Source organism: Balaenoptera physalus (genome assembly GCF_965194825.1).
Source record: "Balaenoptera physalus genome assembly, chromosome: 3".
NCBI classification, from domain to species: Eukaryota; Metazoa; Chordata; class Mammalia; order Artiodactyla; family Balaenopteridae; genus Balaenoptera; species Balaenoptera physalus.
Window position 1 is genome coordinate 75571376 of NC_138890.1, and position 23036 is coordinate 75594411.

The 23036-nt window shown below is 37.2% G+C and overlaps 1 protein-coding gene across 5 annotated transcripts in view; it reads left to right on the forward strand.

The window, feature by feature from the left end:
* The window catches only part of CEP120 (centrosomal protein 120), a 78197-nt gene that overhangs the window by 12818 nt on the left and 42343 nt on the right, over positions 1-23036 (forward strand). For all 5 annotated transcript variants that reach the window (XM_082457842.1, XM_082457844.1, XM_082457843.1 and 2 more), the window contains 5 exons: positions 8899-9047; positions 16741-16938; positions 18908-19135; positions 20107-20323; positions 21785-21962. In XM_082457842.1, the coding sequence (XP_082313968.1) occupies positions 8899-9047; positions 16741-16938; positions 18908-19135; positions 20107-20323; positions 21785-21962 (970 nt within the window). The remainder of the gene's footprint in view (positions 1-8898; positions 9048-16740; positions 16939-18907; positions 19136-20106; positions 20324-21784; positions 21963-23036) is intronic.

The window sequence follows — 23036 nt, forward strand, 5'->3', positions numbered from 1 at the left end:
TTTTCAGATTGGCTTCTTTCACTTAGTAATATGCATTTAAGTTTCTTCCATGTCTTTTTGTGGCTTGATAGGTCATTTCTTTTTAGAGCTGAATAATAATCCATTGTTTGGATGTACCACTGTTTATTTAAACACTCAGCTACTGAAGGATATCTTGGTTGCTTCCAAGTTGGGGCAGTTAGGAATAAAGCTGTTACAGACATCTCTGCAGGCTTTTGAGCAGACCTAAGTTTTCAGTTCATTTGGGTAAATACCAAGGAGTGTGATTACTGGAGCCTATGGTAAAAGCATGCCTAGTTTTATAAGAAACTGCCAAACTGTAAGAGTATATGGTAAGAATATATTTAATTTTGTAAGAAACCAACAAACTGTCTTCCAAAGTGACTGTACCATTTTGCATTCCCACCAGCAATGAATAAGAGTTCTTGTTGCTCCATGTCCTTGTCAGCATTTGGTGTTGTCACTGTTTTGGATTTTGTTCATTCTAATAGATGTGTAGTGGTGTCTCATTGTTTTAATTTGCGATTCTCTAGTAATAAATGATGTTAACATCTTTTCATGTGCTTACTTGCCATCAATATATCGTCTTAAGTGAGGTGTCTGTTCAGGTCTTTTGCCCATTTTTTAATTGGTTGTGTGTTTTGTTTTGTTGCATTTTAAGAGTTCTTTTTATATTTTGGATAACAGTCCTTTACCAAATGTCTCTTTTGCAAATACTTTTTCCAGTCTGTGACTTGTCTTCTTGTTCTTTTGACATTGTCTTTAGTAGAGCAGAAGTTTTAAAATTTTAATGAAATCCACCTCATCAGTTCTTTCATGCATTGTACCTACAGTGTTACATCTAAAAGGTCATTATCATACCCAAGGTCATCCAGGTTTTTCCTATATTGTCTTTTTAGGATTTAATAAAGTTTTCTACTTTACACTTTGGTCTATGATCCATTTTGAGTTCATTTTTGTGAAGGTTTTAAGGTCTGTGTCTATATTCATTTTTTTACATGTGGATGTCCAGTTGTTCCAGCACCACTTTTTGAAAGAGTATCTTTGCTCCATTGTATCACCTTTGCTACTTTGTCAAAGATCAGTTGACTGTATTTATGTTGGTCTATTTCTAGTCTCTCTATTCTATTTCATTGATCTTTGTGTCTGTTTCACCAGTACTACACTGTCTTGATTACTGTAGCTTTATAGTAAGTCTTGAGGTTGAGTAGTATCAGTCTTCCGACTCTGTTGTTCGTCAATGTTGAGTTGCCTGTTCTGGGTCTTTTGCTTCTCCATGTAAACTTTGGAATCATTTTGTCCATGTCCACAAAATAATTTGCTGGGATTTTGATTGGGATTGCATTGATTGTATAGATCAAGTCGGGAAGGACTGACATCCTGACAATATTGAATTGTCCTATTAGCATAGAATATCTCTCCATTTATTTAGTTCTTCTTTGATTATATTTATCACAGTTTTATAGTTTACCTCATATAGATCTTCTGCATGCTTTGTTAGATTTATTCCTAAGTATTTAATTGTTTTGGGTGCTAATATAAATGGTATTTTATTTTATTTTTTGATGGTACATTTTTAAGAAGTTTCTATTTTATATTGGAGTATATTTGATTTACAGTGTTGTGTAACTTTCAGGTGTAGAGCAAAGTGATTCAGTTATACATATACGTATATCTGTTCTTTTTCAAATTCTTTTCCCATTTAGGTTATTACAGAATATTGAGTAGAGTTCCCTGTGCTATACAGTAGGTCCTTGTTGGTTATCTATTTTAAATACAGTAGCGTGTATATGTCAGTCCCAAACTCCCAATTTATCCCTCCTCCCCACCTTTCCCCCTTGGTAACCATGAGTCTCTTCTCTAAGTTTGTAAGTCTCTGTTTTGTAAATAAGTTTATTTGTATCATTTTTTTAGTTTCCGCATATAAGTGGTATCATATGATATTAGTCTTTCTCTGTCTGACTTAACTTCACTTAGTATGATAATCTCCATCCATATTGCTGCAAATGGCATTATTTCATTCTTTTTAATGACTGAGTAGTATTCCATTGTATATATGTACCACATCTTTTTTATCCATTCATCTGTGGATGGACATTTAGATTGCTTCCATGTCCTGGTTATTGTAAATAGTGCTGCAGTGAACGTTGGGGTACATGTGTCTTTTCAAGTTACGGTTTTCTCCAGATATATGCCCAGGAGTGGGATTGCTGGATCATATGGTTGCTCTAGTTTTACTCCATTGGTTTATTTTTGGTTTTATTTCCGTTACTCTAGGAGACGGATTGAAAAAGATATTCCTGCGATTTATGTCAAAGAGTGTTTTTCCTATGATTTCCTCTAACAGATTTATAGTATCCGGTCTTACATTTAGGTCTTTAATCCATTTTGAGTTATTTTTGTGTATGGTGTTAGAGAATGTTCTAATTTCAGTCTTTTATATGTAGCTGTCCAGTTTTCCCAGCACCACTTGTTGAAGAGACTGTCTTTTCTCCATTATATATTCTTGTCTCTTTTGTCGAAGATTAATTGACCATAGATGCGTGGGTTTATTTCTGGGCTTTCTAAACTGTTCCATTGATCTATATTTCTGTTTTTGCGCCTGTACCATACTGTTTTGATTACTGTAGCTTTGTACTATAGTCTGAAGTTGGGGAGCCTGATTCCTCCAGCTCTGTTTTTCTTTCTCAGGATTGCTTTGGCTCTTCGGGATCTTTTGTGTCTCCATACAAATTTAAAAATTTTTTGTTCTAGATCTGCAAAAAATGCCATTGGTAATTTGATAGGTATTGCATTAAATCTGTAGATTGCCTTGGGTAGTATAGTCATTTTGACAATATTGATTCTTCCAATTCAAGAATATGGTATATCTTTCCATCTGTTTGTGACATCTTTGATTTGTTTCATTAGTGTCTTATAGTTTTCAGAGTACAGATCTTTGTCTTCTTAGGTAGGTTTATTCCTAGGTATTTTATTCTTTTTGATGTGATGGTAAATTGGATTGTTTCCTTAATTTCTCTTTCTGATCTTTCATTGTTAGTGTATAGAAATGCAAGAGATTTCTGTATATTAATTTTGTATCCTGCAACTTTACCTAATTCATTGTTGAGCTCTAGTAGTTTTCTGGTAGCATCTTTAGGATGTTTTATGTATAGTATCATGTCATCTGCAAACAGTGACAGTTTTACTTCTTCTCTTCCAATTTGGATTCCTTTTATTTCTTTTTCTTCTCTGATTGCCGTGGCTAGGACTTCCAAAACTATGTTGAATAAAAGTGGTGAGGCGGAATGATTTCAGCTGTTCACGATTGTGAATGGTGTTAGCTGTGGGTTTGTCATATATGGCCCTTATTATGTTGAGGTAACTTCTTTCTGTGCCCACTTTCTGGAGAGTTTTTAATCATAAATGGGTATTGAATTTTGTGAAAAGCTTTTTCTGCATGTCTTGAGATGATCATATGGTTTTTATTCTTTAGTTTGTTAATGTGGTGTATCACACTGATTGATTTGCAGATATTGAAGAATCCTTGCATCCCTGGGGTAAATCCCACTTGATCGTGGTGTATGATCCTTTTAATATATTGTTGGATTTGGTTTGCTAGTTTTTTGTTGAGAATTTTTGCATCTGTGTTCATCAGTGATATTGGCCTGTGTTCCTCCGTGGGTTTATCCTGCCTGGGACTCTCTGCACTTCCTGGATTTGAGTGTTTCCTTTCCCATGTTAGGGAAGTTTTCAGCTATGATCTCTTCAGATATTTTCTTGGGCCCTTTCTCTCTCTCTTCTCCTTCTGAGACCCCATGTAATGAGAATGTTGTTGCCTTTAATGTTGTCCCACGGGTCTCTTAGAATGTCCTCATATCTTTCCATTTTTTTTTCCTTTATTCTGTTCTGCAGCAATATATCCACCATCTGTGTTCCAACTCACTTATCCATTCTTCTGCCTCATTTATTTTGCTATTGATTCCTTCTAGTGTATTTTTTGTTTCAGTTCTTGTATCGTTCATCTCTGTTTGCTTGTTCAGTCTCTGCCTTCATTCTTTTTTGAGATCTTGGATCATCTTTACTATCATTACTCTGAATTCTTCTTCATGTAGATTGCATATCTCCACTTCACTTAGTAGTTCTTCTGGGGTTTTATCTTGTTCCTTCGTCTGGGACATACCCCTCTGGCATCTCATTTTGTCTAACTTTCTGTGATTGCGGTTTCTGTTGCACAGACTGCAGGGTTGTAGTTCTTGCTTCTGCTTTCTGCCCACTGGTGGATGAGGCCCAACTAAGAGGCTTGTGCAGGCTTCCTGGTGGGAGTGACTGTTTCCTGCCCACTAGTGGGTGGACCTGGGTCTTGACCCTCTGGTGGGCAGGGCTGTGTCAAGGGATTTGTTTAGCGGGAAGCTGTGGGCTCAGAAAGACTCAGCCTGTCTGCTGATGGGTGGGGCTGTGTTCCTGCCCTGTTGGTTGTTTGGCCTCAGGTGTCCCAGCATTGGAGCCTACAGGCTGTTGGGTGGGGCCAGATCTTGGGGAGAAAATTGCAGCCTCCAGGACGGCTCACGCCAATGAGTACTCCCCAGAAGTACTGCCACCAATGTCTCTGTCCCTGCATTGAGCCACAGCTGCCCCCTGCCTTTCCCGGAGACCCTCTGATACCAGCAGGTAGGTCTGGCCCAGGCGCCTATGAGATCACTGCTTTTTCACCTGGGTCCTGGTGTTCATGAGACTGTGTGTGCACCCTCCAAGAGTGGAGTTTCTGTTTTTTCCGGTCCTGTGGATTTCCTGCGATCAAACCCCACAGGCCTTCAAAGCCAGTTTGCTCTGGGGGCTCCTCCTTCCCACGCCAGACCTCCAGGCCAGGGAGCCTGACATGGGGCTCAGAACTTTCACTCCTGTGGGAGAACCTCTGTGATATAATTATTTTCCAGTTCGTGGGTCGCCCACCCAGTGGGAATGGGATTTGATTTTACTGAATTTGCGCCCCTCCTACCCTGTCTTTGTGGCTTCTCTGTCTTTGGATGTAGGATATCGTTCTTGGTAGGTTCCAGCATTGTTTTTGTTGATGGTTGTTCATCAGTTAGCTGTGATTTTGGTGTTTTCTTGGGAAGAGGTGAGCTTACATCCCCTACTCTGCCATCTTGTCTCCGTAGTGGTTAATTTTCTGTAAATGGTATTTTAAATTTCAAATGCCACTTGTTTATTATTGGTCTGTAGTGAGGCGATTGGCTTTTGCATATTAACCTTGTCTCCTGCAGCCTTGTTATAATTGCTTATTATTAGTTCCAGTAGTAGGTTTTTTTTGGTTTGTTTTTGTTTTCGGTCTTTCCATAGATGGTCATTCTACAGTTACTTGCAAACAAAGACAGTTTTGTGTCTTTCTTCCCAATCTGCATGACTTTGTTTCTTTTCTTGTGTTCCTGCATTAGCTAGGACTTACAGTGTGCTATTGAAAAGCAGTGGTGAAAGGGGACATCCTTGCCGTACTCCTGATCTTAGTGGGAAAGCTTCTCACCATTAAGTATGATGTTAGCTGTAGATTTTTTGTAGATGTTCTTTATCAGGTTGAGGAGGTTACTCTCTATTTCTGGTTTGCAGAGTGTTTTATCATGAATGAGTGTTGGATTTTGTCAAATGCTTTTTCTGCATGTATTGATACAATCATGTGGTTTTTCTTCTTTAGCCTGTTGACGTGGTGGATTACATTAATGGCTTTTTGAATGTTGAACCAGTCTTGTGTACCTTGAATAAATCCATTTGGTTGTGGTGTATAGTTCTTTTTACACATTGTGTTGATTTTATTGGCTAATACTTTGTTGAGGATTTTTACATCTGTGTTTATGAGATATTGGTCTGTTGTTTTCTTCTCTTGTAATGTCTTTGCTTGGATTTCATATTAGGATAATGCTAGTCTCATATAATGAGTTAGGAAGTATTCCCTCTGCTTCTGTCTTGTGGGAAAAAAAAATTGTAGAGCATTGGTAATAATTTCTTCCTTGAATGTTAGGTAGAATTCACCAGTGAATCCATCTGGATCTGGTGCTTTCTGTTCTCTGAAGTTATTGATTCAATTTCATTAAGTGATATAGGCCTATTCAGATTGTTTTCTTCTTGTGTGTGTTTTAGCAGATTGTGTTTTTGAAAGGAATTGTCCATTTCATCTAGGTTATCAAACTTGTGGGCATAAGAGTTGTTCATAACATTCCTTTATTAAACTTTTAATGTCCATGGGAATCTGTAGTGATGTCCCCTTTTTCATTTTTGTTAATAGTAATTTGTGTCATCTTTATTTTCTTAGGCTGGATAGATGCTTATTGATTTTATTGATCTTTTCAAAGAACCAGCTTTTGATTTTGTTAAATTTTTTCTCCATTGATTTCCTGTTTTCAATTTCATTGATTTTTGCTCTAGTTTTTATTATTTCTCTTCTTCTGCTTACTTTGGATTTAATTTGCTCCTCTTTTTCTATTTTCCTAAGATGGAAGCATAGATTATGGAGTTTTGTGGGTTTTTTGCCTTTTAGTGTGCCTTGTAATTTTTTATTGAAAGATGGACATGATATACTGGGTAGAGGAAAATAGACTTTTAGTAATATAGTGGTAAGGGGGAGGGGAAGCATTCTACAGTCTTGTGATTAGGTTTCAGTCTTGGTGAGGCTGTGTCCCCTGTACTGTTTGGGCTTGTCTGATACTAGATTTTGGTTATGCATCTTTGGCAGGCCTATTAAGATGCTCTGTTCTCATTGCATCTTATCAGGTGGTGCACTATTTTCATTTAGTCTCATTACTGATTATGTTCACTTGATTACTTGGTTATGGTGGTGAGTGTCTGTGTTCTCAACTATAAACTTACTTTTGTTTTCTTTTGTAATTAATAAATATTTTGTGGGGAAGAATTAGAAAATTAGAAAAATATTTATTCTTCATTATACCTTCAATTTATTCACTTATTTGTATTGTCTAAGTATGGACTTGACAGTTTTCTCTTTATTTAGTGGGTTATAATCTTTAACCATCATTGTTTGTCCCAGATTTGAGCATTGAGAACCCCTTCAAGCTTCTTCTGTTTCCTTTTTACTATCTCGATAATCCTTTGAGCTTTTTTTAAAAAAGTTTATTTATTTATTTATTTATTTGGCTGTGTTGTGTCTTAGTTGCAGCACGTGGGATCTTCATTGTGGCATGCAGGATTTTTTGTTGTGGCACGCAGGCTCTTCGTTGCGGCTCGCGGGCTTCTCTCTAGTTGTGGTGCGGGCTCTAGAGTGCGCAGGCTCAGTAGTTGCAGCACATGGGCTCTCTAGTTGTGGTGCACGAGCTCTAGAGTGCACGGACTCAGTAACTGTGGTGTGCAGGTTTAGTTGCCCTGCCGCATGTGGGATCTTAGTTCCCTGATCAGAGATCCAACCCGCGTTCGCTGCATTGGAAGGCGGATTCTTAACCACTGGACCACCAGGGAAGTCCCTTTGAGCCTTTTTTTTTTTTTTCCCTGGTACAAGAAGATGGTCCAGGTTCATCTTATACTTTTCCTATCTCAGCCCTGGATTCAGCCATTACTTTAAGGAGCCCTGCTTCTTTTTAGAAAAGAATGATGTTTACGAGTCAAGATCCAGCTGCTAGGTGTGCTGTTGGGGTGTTGTTCCCATGTATGTATACATACACACATATATATGCAGACACATGGATATATATACACAAACACACGTATATATACATACATACTTTATATATTGATTTGCCCATATATATACTGAACAACATATATTCACATTGACACGTTCAATCCTTTTAATCCTACACCACAAGATTTATCCTAGTGTTCTCCCTTTCTGATAATGCGAGACCTGTCATAGTTAGTATTTTGACCTCTTAAGCTCTGCTGACCTTACTATTTAATGGCTACCTTTATTAAAGTACTTAATTGTCAGGTACTGTGCTAAGTGCTTTTGTTATCTAATTTGATCTTCTCAACAACACTGTAAAAGCTTTGCAGAAGGAAAAATGGAGACTAAAGGAGATCTTATAATTTCCCCATACAACTACTGAATGACAGAACTAGGGTTGGAACTTTGGTCTATATGAATGTAGTGTCTATACTCTTAACCATTAAACTATTTTTAGCCAGTGCTACTGTAAGCACATTTCTTTTGGCTTAACTCCTGAAGGAGTCGAGGATTGCTGGTTTACAGGGTATGCATATATAAAATTTTGATAAGCCCTGATATATTACCCTCCAAAAGGTTGTACTAGTCTGTACCTACCAACATGGAGAGTGCCAACCTGCTGGCAATCTCCCTGACACTGAATATTGTCTATTATTTTAGTTTTGTGTAGTTTTGTTTTTTTCCTTAATCAGTTTTGAAAAACCCTTGTCCCTCTCCAGTCTCTTCATAACGAAGCCTATTTGATTATATCTGTTCTCTTCTCAAAATTGTTTTATTGTTTTCTCTTATTCTTAGAAAACTATCCAAATGTTTCAGCATGGCGTTCAAGGAGGCTCTTTATGATACGGCCTCTCCCCACTTTCTGTACCTGATCCTCACTCTATGATCCAGCATGCCACATCTATTTCAGTTCTCTAACCACATGCTTTCTCTTGCTTCTGAGTCTTTGTATATATTGTTTCTTCTGCCTAGAACACCGTTTTCCACTCCCTCATTCTCTGTCTAGTCACCTTGCTCTTTTTAGCCAAGTTTTGCTTATTTTTCAGTTCGCAGTTTAGATTCACTTCCTTCAGGCAACCTGTGATACCTTTTCTACGTGGTTTATTAAATTGAAATCAAAGGAAACCTTGCTGAGATATTAACTGTATCTGTGAAAACTGCCAAGTAAATTAAAAAGCATAACCAGCTTTCAAAATCTTATAATGGTTTATGGCAAACTACAATGTAGTTTAATTGTGTTTTTTTCCATAAAGTACCCGCCAGCCTGTCTGGACTTGACGCAAAGGACATTGTGGCGGTGTTGAATGAGGAGGGAGGCTATCATCAGATCGGACCAGCAGGGTATTGTACTGACTTCTTCGTGATGTCCGTGACCATAGCATTCGCTACCCAGTTGGAGCAGGTGAGATGAGTGATTCATGAAGAACTTGAAAACATTTTATTTTTAAAATCTGTCTTTTAGGTATTAAAAAGCCTTGCAAGTAGACTTACAAAAATAACTTAGAAAAATGTTTTCTTTCATATCAGAAAGCATTTTTGTTTTAGGAAAAGAATAAATTGGGATGATCTTGGTAGTAAGAGAATAAATTAAATCTCTTAGAATTTAGAAGAAAGACCATAAATAAGCATTGTTTCACATTGTATTGTGTGACATTGTAAAGACTGTTATGAAATGATTTTTTTCTAAGTGTTAAATACTTTACTTTTTGGAGAAATATACAATGTTGGGAACATTGTCTCAGTCAGACCTTAATAGCTGTCAGGTCTGGGATTAGATTTTACCTTATTTACACACTAACAAATTAGCCTAAATGCTGCCAGAAGACAGAAGATTCTTGGGTCAGAGAGAAAGGAGCATATTACTCTCAGCACAGCAAGCAACATGAATATCAGCATATTTCTTTCAGTTCCCCCTATCCCAAGTCCCATGGAGGTGACATAGAGGGTCCCAGGTGGTTGCTCCACACTCACTGGGAGTGTGTCACAGCTGAGGAACACAGAACTTAGGGAATGTACGACTTCTACTGTAAGTAGTCTAGGTCTTTGTCTGGGAAGACACGTTACTTTATCAAAGTTATGAGCTGCATAAACAGCGCTGGGAGATGGCCTGGGTAAGAGTGGTCAGGGCCTTGCATTCTTGTTACACTCAGCAAGAATGTGCAGGGATGCTCAGGGCCTGTGGCCGATTGCTTCCTCCCAACAATGGCTCAACACAAAAGTAGCTGTTATTTCATTGTCCTTTTCAGGATCGAGTCCAGTTTTTTTGACATTATGTTGATCTACAGCACCTGAAATAAATTACTACTTTAAAATATAGAGAATATGGCTTATGACTTTAAAATTTTTATCAGACTATTCACTTTCTTAGAGGTATACATTCCCCAGATAATCCGCATTCATAAGTGAACTATGAGTTAGTGACCACACTAAATCTTAGTAAGATCTATCAGGTAAAAGATTTTTCTCAGGAAATGTGTTTAGCTCTGTCACACTGAATTCATGCCCACTACAAAAAGTACTTTTTATATATACGTATTCTTTGAGCTTTACTCTTTCTCTCCCAATTTGGTACTATCATTTTCTCACTGACACTATATATATGTGATTTTGTCTCTTTCCGTCAATTTCCTTTTTTTCCTCTCTTCATAAAGCTCTGCTTGTGGATTGCCCCGGCTTAATATGCCATGCTGGTTGGGGGTGGGGGGAGTTAGATGTCCACTGTCTGTTCATTAACCACATCAGAACACACATTAGATAGTGAGTCTACTGTGTTTTTACTGTGCTATTAAATACCTGCAAAGTATTTAAAATTGCTACTTTATTTTTAAAAATATTTTTTCAACTCCCTAGGAAGGCATAATTTTACTTGTGTTATATTTTGTGAAATAGGCATGTGTTCACTACTTTGCTAATGTTGTATTTAATCCTAGCACAACTTTAGGGGATTATTATTTTCACTTTTGAGATGAGGAAACCAAGTTTTGAGAAAGTTTTTTAGCTAGTAAATATCCTAGGAATTTCTGGCCATATGGTCATTCTCCACATTCTCTTGTTCCCATATTTTGCTCTCTTGCCTCTGAAGGGGTTTTGGAGTGAGACCAATTTGAGTTGGAATCTAATTCTCACTACTTACTGGCTTCTTTAACTTAGGCAACCTACTTAACCTTTCTCAGGCTTGAATTTTCTCAGTTGTATGGTGGCAGTAGTACCAGCCTTGTGGGTGTGCATGAGGAATGAGATAAAACTAATGTGCTTAACATGTAATTTGTATGTGTGAACCTATATTTATATAGTGAAAGCTTGTGGGTAATTGACCTACTGAATCCACAACTAAGAACTAATACAGTTCTTGGTAATACAAAGTAACTTTTTAGGAAAAGTCACTCAGTTTAGTTAAAAATAAAAAAACAGATTGATGTCTGGCAAGCTATTTGCTATCTCCGATAAAAATTAAGCCAAGTAGGTTCCTCAAAAGATTAAACAGAATTACCATAGAACCCAGCAGTTTCACTACTGGGTATATATCAAAAGAATTGAAAACAAGGTATTCAAATAAAAACTTGTACGTAAATGTTCATAGCACTATTTACAATATCCCAGAATATCACAGAAATAACCCAGATGTCCATCTATGGATGAATAGATTAACAAAATAAATAAATGAATACACACACACACACACACACACACACACACACACACACACACACACACACACACACACACACACACACACACACACACACACTCTGGAGTATTATTTAACTATAAAAGAAATGAAGTACTGATACATGCTACAACAAGGATGAATGTTGTAAACATGCTGAGTGAGATAAGCCAGACACAAAAGGTCACATACTGTTTGAGTCCATTTATATAAAATATCCAGATAGGCAGAGCCATAGAGACAAAACGCAGATCTGTGGTCACCAGGGGAGGGAGAAGTTATGGGGGAGCGGCATGGGAGTGGCTGCTCAGTGGTTCTGGTGTTTCTGTTTGGAGTGATGGAAAAGTTCTGGAACTAGGTAGTGGTGATGGTTGCACAACACTGTGAATGTACTTACTGAACTGCACAGTTTTTAATGGTTAAAATGATAAATTTTCTGTTATGTGTATTTTACAATAATTTTTTAAAACACAAAAAATTAAGCCCAATAATTTATTCATCCCTTGATACTGCTTAGTATTACTTGTTTGCTTTTTTCACTCTTTATGGACAAGCCAAGGATTTTAAAAAATAGCAGTTTAGTTTTTTTCTTCTCAAGCTAGTCAAAGGTAGTGTGAGAAAGCATCCAGCGATAAACAAACATACCTTTCGGATGCAAATAAGTGACTTAGAACATTGATACTGTAAAGTAGTAGAATGCAGGAATGAAATTAGAGTAAGAATACTGGATTGTGATAACCTTGCTTCCTTTTTAAATATTGAAATTAGGGCAAAAAACCTGTTTCTAAATCCAAGGATGAGAAAGGATTTTTAAAAGCATCTCTTCTCTTAGTGGGAATTACTTAGAATTAAATGTGCTATGAAATATTAAAGGGCTATCTTTTTTTCTTAAAATTTTTATTGCTTTCTGACTATGGAAGAAAGTAAAAGAAAATGAAAGTCTCTTAATTAAACTCCTCAGAAATAATCACCCATAAGGGCAGTATATTCTTTTCCTCAGGTATTTTTCCATTCACATAATAGCTGACTATGTGCTAGGCAGACTTGTAGAAGTGAACATGTATTATCTCTTTTAATCCGTCCAAGAACCCTAAGAGAAATGGAGGTTCAGAGTGATTAAGTACTTGTCTAAAGTCTCATAGCAAGCCATTGGTGGAACCAAAGTTGAGGGTCGGGGCTTACTCCAGAATTTGTGCTCTCAACAACTAAAAGTGTATAAGTGCTGGCTCTCAATAAATATAAATCTACATGATTAAAATCCACATGATTAAAATCTAATCAAACAAATACATTTTAAAGTATAGGATTAAAGTAATAACTTGCTTTGTATTTAAAATATATTTAATATAAAATAAATAACTTCATTGACTATTTACTGTGTGCTCAGTACTGGGTTGTTTTAATGTAAGTGGTTAGTACTTTTATTTTCACAAACTTACAGACTTACAAACTGTCCTGTAAGTATTTTTGACCTAAAAATATTTTAGATAACTTTCATGTCACTATATCATTATTTAGGAGCCATATTGTATGATAACTATAATATATTTAAGCCATCTCCTGTTGCAGAACATGTCAATTACTTATAGTTTGTTACTTTTAACAATGTGCTAGCAAACATTAAAGGTCTGTTAGAAGGTATTTTGCATTTTATGGGACAAGCATCCCATGTCTTCATGTCACGTGGCCAGGTAACTACCAGCTTTGAAAAGTAACACTCCTAGTATGGAAGACATCCTTTTTTTTTTTTTTTTTAATTTTGTATTAGACTATAGTTGATTTACAATGTCGTGTTAGTATCAGGTGTACAGCAAAATGATTCAGTTATACATACATATATATATATATATTCTACTTAATTTACTACAGAATATTGAGCAGAGTTCCCTGTGCTATACAGCAGGTCCTTGTTGGTTATCTGTTTTGAATATAGTACTGTGTATATGTCAATCCCAAATTCCCAATTTATCCCTCCCGCCCACCTTTCCCCTTTGCTAACCATAAGTTTATTTTCCATGTCTGCAAATCTGTTTCTGTTTTGTAAATAAGTTCATTTGTATCATTTCCCCCCCACCCCCCGCATATAAGTGATATCATATGATATTTGTATTTCTCTGTCTGACTTACTTCACTTAGTACGATAATCTCTAGGTCCATCCATTTTGCTGCAAATGGCAGTTTCATTTTTTTTTAATGGCTGAGTAATATTCCATTGCATATGTGTACCACATCTTCTTTATCCATTCATCTGTCGATGGACATTTAGGTTGTTTCCATGCCTTGGCTATTGTAAACAGCACTGCAGTGAACATTGTGGTGCATGTATCCTTTCAAACCATGGTTTTCTCTGGATATATGCCCAGGAGTGGGATTGCTGGATCGTATGGTTGCTCTGTTTTTAGTTTTTTAAGGAAACTCCCTACTGTTCCCCTCTGAGCATATTTGTGTGTGGATGATTTACTACCTTTACTTTATGTTTGCCTTTACTGGTGAGCCTTCCCATTTGTAATTTTCTTGTTTCTAGTTGTGTCCTTTTCTTTTCTACCTAGAGAAGTTCCTTTAGGATTTGTTGTAAAGCTGGTTTGGTGGTGCTGAATTCTCTTAGCTTTTGCATGTCTGTAAAGCTTTTGATTTCTCTATCAAATCTGAACAAGAGCCTTACTGGGTAGAGTATTCTTCGTTGCAGGTTTTGCCCTTTCATCACTTGAAATATATTGTGCTACTCCCTTCTGGCGTGCAGAGTTTCTGCTGAAAAATCAGCTGATAACCTTATGGGGATTCCCTTGTATGTTATTTGTTGCTTTTCTTTGTTGCTTTTAATATTTTTTCTTTGTCTTTAATTATTGTCAGTTTGATTAACGTGTCTCTGCATGTTCCTCCTTGGGTTTGTCCTGCCTGGGACTCTGCACATCCTGGACTTGGGTGACGATTTCTTTTCCCATGTTAGGGAAATTTTCAGTTATTATCTCTTCAAATATTTTCTCATGTCCTTCCTTTCTTTTTCTGGGACCCCTATACAGTGAGTCCCCTACATACGAATGAGTTCTGTTCTGAGAGTGCGTTTGTAAGTCCTATTTGTTTGTAAGTCCAACGAAGTTAGCCCAGGTACCCAACTAACACAATCAGCTGTATAGTACTGTACTGTAATAGGTTTATAATACTTTTCACACAAATAATACATAAAAAACAAGAAAGAAAACATTTTTAATCTTACAGTATAGTACCTTGAAATGTACGGTAGTACAGTACAACAGCTGGCATACAGGGGCTGGCATCAAGTGAACAGGCAAGAAGAGTTACTGACTGGAGGAGGGAGAGGAGGTGGGAGATGGTAAATCTGAAGGATTATCAGCAATAGGAGACGGAGGGTAAGCTGCAGTTTCACTCATGCCTGACATTGATGGCACAGGTTCTGGTTCCTTGGTGGAACCAGATGCATGTTCGCATCTTTGAAAGTTCGCAACTTGAAAGTTCGTATGTAAGGGACTTACTGCATTGCGAATGTTGGTGCTCTTAATGTTGTCCCAGAGGCCTCTGAGAGTGTCCTCACTTCTTTTCATTCTTTTTTCTTTATTCTGCTCCGTGGTTGTGATTTTCACCATTCTTTCTTCCAGGTCACTTATCTGTTCTTCTGCCTTGTTTATTCTGCTATTGATTCCTACTAGTGTATTTTTCTTTTCAGTTATTTTATTGTTCATCTCTGTTAGTTCTTCAGATCTTCTAGCTCTCTGTTAAACATTTTTTGTATCTTCTCAATCTGTGGCTCCATTCTTTTTCCAAGACCTTGGATCATCTTTCCTATCATTACTCTGAATTCTTTTTCGTGTAGATTGCCTATCTCCACTTCACTTACTTGTTCTTTTGGGGTTTTATCTTGTTCCTTTGTCTGGGACATATTCCTCTGTCATGTCATTTTGTCTGTCTTTCTGTGATTGCGGTTTCCATTCTGCAGACTGCAGGGTTGTAATTCTTATGGCTTCTGCTCTCGGCCCCCTGGTGGATGAGGCTGGTCTTAGTGGCTTGTGCAGGCTTCCTGGTGGGAAGGACTGGTTCCTACCCACTGGTGGGTGGACTCGGGTCTTGTCCCTCTGGTGGGTAGGGCCATGTCAACGGGTGTGTTTATTGGGAAGTTGTGGGCTCAGGAAGGCTTTAAGCAGCCTGTCTGCTGATGGGTGGGGCTGTGTTGGTTGCTTGGCCTGAGGCATCCCAGTACTGGAGGCTACACGCTGTTGGATGGGGCCAGGTCTTGGTGAGAAAATGGTGGCTTCTGGGAGGGCTCATGCCAATGGGTACTCCCCAGAAATACAACCACCAGTGTCTTTATCTCAGTAGTGAGCTACAGCCAACCCATGCCTCTACAAGACCCTCCAATACCAGCAATTAGGTCTGGCCCAGGTTCTTATGAGGTCACTGCTCTTTCCCCTGGTTCCTGGTACACACAAGACCTAGTGTGCACTCTCCAAGAGAGGAGTTTCTGTATCCCCTGGTCCTGTGGATTTCCTGCGATCAAATCCCTCTGTCCTTCAATGCCAGATGCCTTGCGGGCTCTGCCTCCCGATTCCAGACCCCCAGGCTGGGGATTGTGATATGGGGCTCAAAACTTTCACTCCAGTGGGAGAACCTCTGAGATATAATTATTTTGCAGTTTGTGGGTTGCCCACCCAGCAGGTATGGGATTTGATTTTATCGTGATTGTTCCCCTCCTACCATCTCCTTGTGGCTTCTTGTTTGTCTTTGGATGTAGGATATCTTTTTTGGTAGGTTCCATCTTTTTTTTTGTCGATGGTTGTTCAGCAGTTAGTTGTGATTTTGGGTGTTTTCTTGAGAAGAGGTGAGCTCATGTCCTACTCCGCCATCTTGTTCCACCCCCAGTAAACATTTCATTTGTGAAGGGCTCCATCTTCCCCCTGCAGCAGCTCCTTACAGTGGGTGGAAGACAGCCTTTTGTAACTTACTTTATAGGTCTCCAAGTTTTGTAAGAGTAGCTACAAAGCTTTTTTTTTTCCCATCAAAAGAAGTTATAGTAAATAGCTTGGATTAAGGTTTTTTAAAAACCTTCTCTCATTTACGGAGAGGATGGTGGAGTAAGGATATGTGGAAATAAGGAAAGCTCAGTGTAAAATATTTGACCACTTTCTTCTAAAAGAACTTTTATGGAGTTTTCATCGAGTAGTTGAATGAAACATAAGCTTTAAAACAACATTAATGTATAAAAATATTTTAGTCTCTTTGTGCTTGTGTAAGATAAACCTTTAAAAATTAAACTAGTGATTTGGTAGTAATTTGGCAGAGATTTAGAAATTTTGAGTTATTAATTTAAGGCTTGAAATAAATCATTTTAGCAAATATTTTTGGAGTTTCTCAGACATCTTTAAGGATGTTTAGTGGTTTATAAAGTAATAATCCTTTTTTTTTCTTAAATATTTAGTTAATTCCATGTACCATGAAACTTCCAGAAAGACGGCCTGAGTTTTTCTTTTACTATTCTTTACTGGGAAATGATGTTACAAATGAACCCTTCAATGATTTGATCAACCCAGACTTTGAGCCAGAGAGAGCATCTGTTCGAATACGTAGCAGTATAGAAATTCTTCGTGTTTACCTGGCTCTTCAGTCTAAACTACAGGTAGGTACGGCAGAAAATTTCTTATGAGATGATTTTTTTAAGCATTAAAGAGGTACCCAAACTCTGTCTTATTTCTGAAGTGGATATCATATTTCTGCCACATCTTTTAATTTTTTAGGAATTATCCTGACTTGTACAGTCACAGCATGACAGTTATTTCAGAATTTTAGGAGATATACCGCCTTACTTTGTTACTGTGGAAAGAGGTAGATCAGTTATCGGTCATTTATAATAAAAAGTTGTACCTGGAGCTTAAAGCTGCGGGCACCAGGCATGTTTTATTATTGTTAGTGGAGATTAGCTGTCACCACACAGATCACACTCTACATTTCAGAATTTATACACGTTATTGCTATTAAAATCAAAGAGATAAAACAACTTTCTAAAACCTGTTCTTGAATTGGTAGTTTTGTAAACCAATTTTAAATTGGACTTTATTTAAAAGTGAACCTTATCTAGTCCAAAATTACTTTTCTGTTTGTTATGATTAATTTTAATCAGACTGAAATGGGTGGTGAAGTAGGGTGGGGTAGTCATTTTTTTATAGTAAAGTGATCATTCATTAGACTTTGCTTGCGTTTTGAGTGGATAGTGAAAAGAGGCATTAAGAAATTTTAGTGGAACTAAATTTTAGAGGTGGTTCTGCTAAATCCAAGGTATTTAGAAAGTTGAAGGTTATATAAAATGATGAAATGCAGGAAAAAAGCACTTTGAATTTTATCTTATAAAATTCCTTACCAAAACTATTGACTTATTTATTAGTTTGATTCTCATGGACATTTAAGTCATAAAAATCCTTTCTCTCCAGCCCATTAAAAATATTACACCTAATAACATTAGGACTGTTATAGGTCATTGCTGATAGTAGAATTAAAAGTATTTTTATGTAATGACTGCATATTGTTCATATGAATATTAGGTTTGCTGCGGCTTCAATGTAGTAAGGGAAAAGAATAGTTATGTGACACATATCTGGAGCAGCCTTTCTTTTTTTCTTTTTTTTTTTTTGGTAGTTGCAAAAGGTGGTAATGTTGAAGTTTTTTTTTTTTTAAATTTATTTTTTATTTATTTATGGCTGTGTTGGGTCTTTGTTTCTGTGCGAGGGCTTTCTCTAGTTGTGGCAAGTGGGGGTCACTCTTCATCGCGGTGCGCAGGCCTCTCACTGTCGTGGCCTCTCTCGTTGCGGAGCACAGGCTCCAGACGCGCAGGCTCAGCAGTCGTGGCTCACGGGCCCAGTCGCTCCGTGGCATGTGGGATCTTCCCAGACCAGGGCTCGAACCCGTGTCCCCTGCATTGGCAGGCAGATTCTCAACCACTGCGCCACCAGGGAAGTCCAATGTTGAAGTTTTGATTAGCTAGCAGTGATTAACGGTACATTCCACCACCCCAGAGGTATTCTCTTTTACCTTTCACTATTAAGTGCTCTGTTTTATATATAAAGTTTGAAAAACAAGAAAAAAGAGAAAGAAACATTCATGGTGGTTTATGGGTGAATAAAACAGGATTATTTAAGGTTCTTTAATTTCCAAATAGGGCTGGACCCACTCACTTATTTTTTAAGAACTGTGTTTAATGTTATAATGGAAATAGAAAAGATGCTTGATGTATTTGTTTTCCGTTTAAATTCATATATTCATGATATAATTTGCATATGTAAGATAGCATAGGAAAATATTAAAGTAACCATAGCTCACCAAAGAGACAGAAAAGAGAATGTGATAACATAGGAGTGTACAGTAGTGAAAGGAAAAATGAAAAGAATTAATAACTTTATTATTGAGTTCTGGGTAAATTTTGTGCTTTAGCAACAGTTTTAACAATCATGTGTGAGTATCTTAGTCACTGCAGGTCAATAAGATAATCTGCATCTGCTTTCCTTCTATGGATCATTTTATAACTTTTTAAGTTTGTGTGTTTAGAATAAAGGAGAAAATATAAAGCCTGATTTTGATTTTCCCTGTCATATTAGATCCACCTCTGCTGTGGAGACCAGTCACTTGGAAGTACAGAAATACCCTTAACCGGACTACTGAAAAAGGGTAGTACAGAAATCAACCATCGCCCAGTCACAGTTGAAGGTGCTTTTACTCTTGACCCTCCAAACCGAGCCAAACAAAAGCTTGCACCTGTTCCTCTGGATTTGGCCCCCACTGTGGGAGTGTCTGTGGCTCTGCAGAGAGAAGGCATAGATGCCCAGGCAAGTAGTGACCCTCCTTCCCCTCCTCCAGCTTCTTCGATGTAGTTCATGATTAGTCATAAAAGTTGAGCTTCAGAAGCATTACCCCACATAAGAAAGTATTTATTACTCTTAGGTAGTGGCCTTCATTATATGATAACCTCCTCTCCAAAAAGACCCTTCTGAGAAGTGCTGTGGCTTCTGCCACATTTCATAGGTGACACTGTCCAGAGCCCTTCAGTCCAGTCTTTTCATGTAGTGAAAACCATTCCCCACACCCCCGGCTCGTAGTCAGTGACTGGGGCAGAAGAGGGACTACGGTAGAAGAGAATATTTTTAGACCCAGTTTCTGGTAATCTGCGTTAATGGATCCTTTTTGGTTGACTCAGCCTTAGCTAAGATAAGGTTTTTGGCTCAGTGTTTTATAGTCCTCATACTGTCTCTAGGCAATAGAGACATTTATTTGAATATATATGTTTTTTGATTATATATAGCCCCAGAATCAACTTTAGTGTCATGTTCTTTTAAAGAACTGATTTTTATGTAGGCTGTGAACTGAAGTGAGAGTTTAAAAAGACATGTATGCATGTATTTTTAGAGGATAGTGGAGCAAAGGAAGAAAATCATACTAGACTTCTGGGTTTTTGGTTTTTTGTTTGTTTTTTAGTAATACAGACCTCCTTTGTATTGCTTTGGTAGGAATAACCATTCCCAAGGACACCTATGCCTGACTTCTTTTATTGAATATCCCTTCTCATGCATTAGGATGCATTTTGATGTGGAGCTCTGGATATCATATTTCCTTCCTGTTCATCTTCCTTTTTCTGGTCCTAGATGCTATAAGAAAATTTGCAGATTATGAAGAGAAATAGACTAGGAATATCCAAACTGGGAAAGGAAGCTAATATTTTTTAAAAACAACATCACGATTTTTGCTTAATTATGAAGGAAAGTTCTTTGCAAATTATACTTTATTTAAAAATTGTTTTTAGTCTTTAATTGAATTAAAGACCCAGAATGAACATGAGCCACACCATTCAAAGAAGACAGTTTTCACCCCCACAAAGGAGAAGACACACACTGGGCCCAAGTCTCCACGCGTGTCCCCTGTTCCACCTCACAGTCAGTCACCTCCAACAAGAGACGACGCAACAGAAAGTGAAGTGGAAAGCTTACAGTATGATAAGGACACAAAACCCAATCCAAAGGGTAAGGTATTCTTTTCACAGATCTGTCTTTTAGGTATAGATTTTTCAGCCATCTAATAAATGATTGTGCGAGTTTTCATGGGTGCTAAGTAAAAATTGTGAGTTTTTTAAAGAGCCAATGTAAAAAAAAGAATCAGATGAAAGTAATTGAAATTTACTTAACTTCATAGTAGAATTTGCTAAAAGGTAAGAGAATTTTTCATTTATTTTCATACTAGAAATAGTAGCTTCTTCAAAAGAAATTAAAGAATATAGTTCTTTCTAATAGATTGTTAGCAAACTTTTCAGTATCTCAATTTCACTGGAATTTTAGAGAAAAGAGATACTAACTGCCTCTTACAGTAAACTTAAAATAATCATTTTTGATCCTAAATTCGAGACAGTCTGAGAATGCATATTTATCTGGTCTTATAAAAATTTTCCATCTGTTACGTAAGAATCTACAGTTAAATTTAGTAGTACAAGTTGTAAGAGCAGTGGTGGATTAGGAGTTAGAAGTTTGGGTGCAAGTTATAGGTCTGTCACTGAGTAGCTATAGGACTTGGGCCATTCATTAAACATCTTTGGTGTATAATAGGATTGGACTAGATACCTCTGTCTTTTCAAGTTTTAGTTTTTTTGTTTGTTTTTAATTTTTGTTGGAATATAGTTGATTTACAAAGTTATGTTAGTTTCAGGTGTACAGCAAAGTAAATCAGTTATACATATACATATATCCACTCTTTTTTAGATTCTTTTCCCATACAGGCCATTACAGAGTATTGAGTAGAGTTCCCTGTGCTATACAGTAGGTCCTTATTAGTTATCTATTTTATATATAGTAGTGTGTCTATGTCAATCCCAATCTCCCAGTTTATCCCTTCCCCTCCCCTTTCCCCCTTGGTGACCATAAGTTTGTTTTCTACATCTGTGACTCTATTTCTGTTTTGTAAATAAGTTCATTTGTACCATTTTTTTAGATTCCACATATAAGCAATATCATATGATATTTGTCTTTCTCTGTCAAGTTTTAGTTTTTTGTTAGACATAGTCTAACAAACTACTTTTTAAACACTAACCAAACTACTTTTTAAAAAGTGATGTAATTATATCTGCAGTAAGTCTCAAATACAACCCTTCAAATACTAAGCTATATTCACCTGTCTCTTAGAAATATTAGTGCCTGCCAGGCTGCTATCATACATTACTGCATCGGTACTGTATGCTTTTATGTTTTGCAATATATGTTGAGAGTGAGAGTAAGCTCTTTTTTTTACACAGTTCTATAATGGGAATTAAAGCCTACATAATATTGGACAAGTCACTTTAAGAAGTTTATGCCTCAATTCATATGTTTATAAAATCAGATAGTCAAGTCTTTGCTTGAAGGTAAATTAGATGATATCTTTAAATTATCTGAATAACTTAAGGGAAATTGTTAGCAAATGGAATTTTTTTTTTTTAATTTTTATGTTCATTTTAGCTGTCAGTTCTTCTGAACCTGCTTTACTGGCCCAGCCAGTGACTACATCCATTGCTTCAGGAACAGCTTCAGGACAGAAAATTGCTGTTCCTGCAACATCACATCATTTTTGCTTTTCAATAGACTTAAGGAGTATCCGTGATTTGGAAGTTGGTTTTCCAGTCAACTGTATATTAAGGTATGATTTGATTTTGTTTCAATATATTTTCTGAGGAGAAATGCCTTTCCTCTGTTTGGGGTTTGCAGAGGAGAAATGTCACCAAAGAAGTTATGGCATTTGTTAAATCAGTGGACTAAAAGGGTGTAAGGCTATTATGTCCTAATGACTTTGAACTTAATCAAAGGTGGCATTGGTAGTATGAGAGGTAACAGTCTTGCTAATAATTGTAGGTATTGATAATAATTTGTTAATGTTCCTTTTTAAAATATAGTGACTCTTGAACTTAAAATGTATCATTTCCAGAAAAGGTGCCATAGATCAAAATAATGGGAGTATAGTATCTGATTTTTCTATAAAACTGTGTTATAATGGGAGGTTATAGTCTTAATACCTACCTTTTATACCTATGACTCTAAAAACCATACCTAATGAACTGGAAGTGGAATGTGTCCACACTGTTCAATTTAGAGAATTGAAATATATATTTCAGTCAGTTAAATGGCTTTTACATAATGGCTTGTTTTTTTTTTTTTTTTTAATTAATTTATTTTTGGCTGCGTTGGGTCTTCGTTGCTGAGCTTGGGCTTTCTCTAGTTGTGGCGAGCAGGGGCTACTCTTTGTTGCGGTGCATGGGCTTCTCATTGTGGTGGCTTCTCTTGTTGTGGAGCACAGGCTCTAGGTGTGCGGGCTTCAGTAGTTGTGGCATGTGGGGTCCGGTAGTTGTGGCTCGCGGGCTCTCGCACAGGCTCAGTAGTTGTGGCACACGGGCTTAGTTGCTCTGCGGCATGTGGCATCTTCCCGGACCAGGGATCGAACCCGTGTCCCATGCATTGGCAGGCGGGAAGTCCAGGACCAGGGAAGTCCCCATAATGGCTTGTTTTTAATAATATTACATTTCCATAGACTTTGTGGCTAATATATATATTAAATATAATATAATTATGTGTTTTAGTTTGGAGTCTTTAGGTCCTCATAAATTACCTTGGAACAAGCATTAGCATTTGTAATAAAATTTTTGGTCTTTATGTGATTAAAATGAGAAAATCAGAAAATCTTCCATCATCTTGGATTGCCATTCCCAGGAATGTCAGC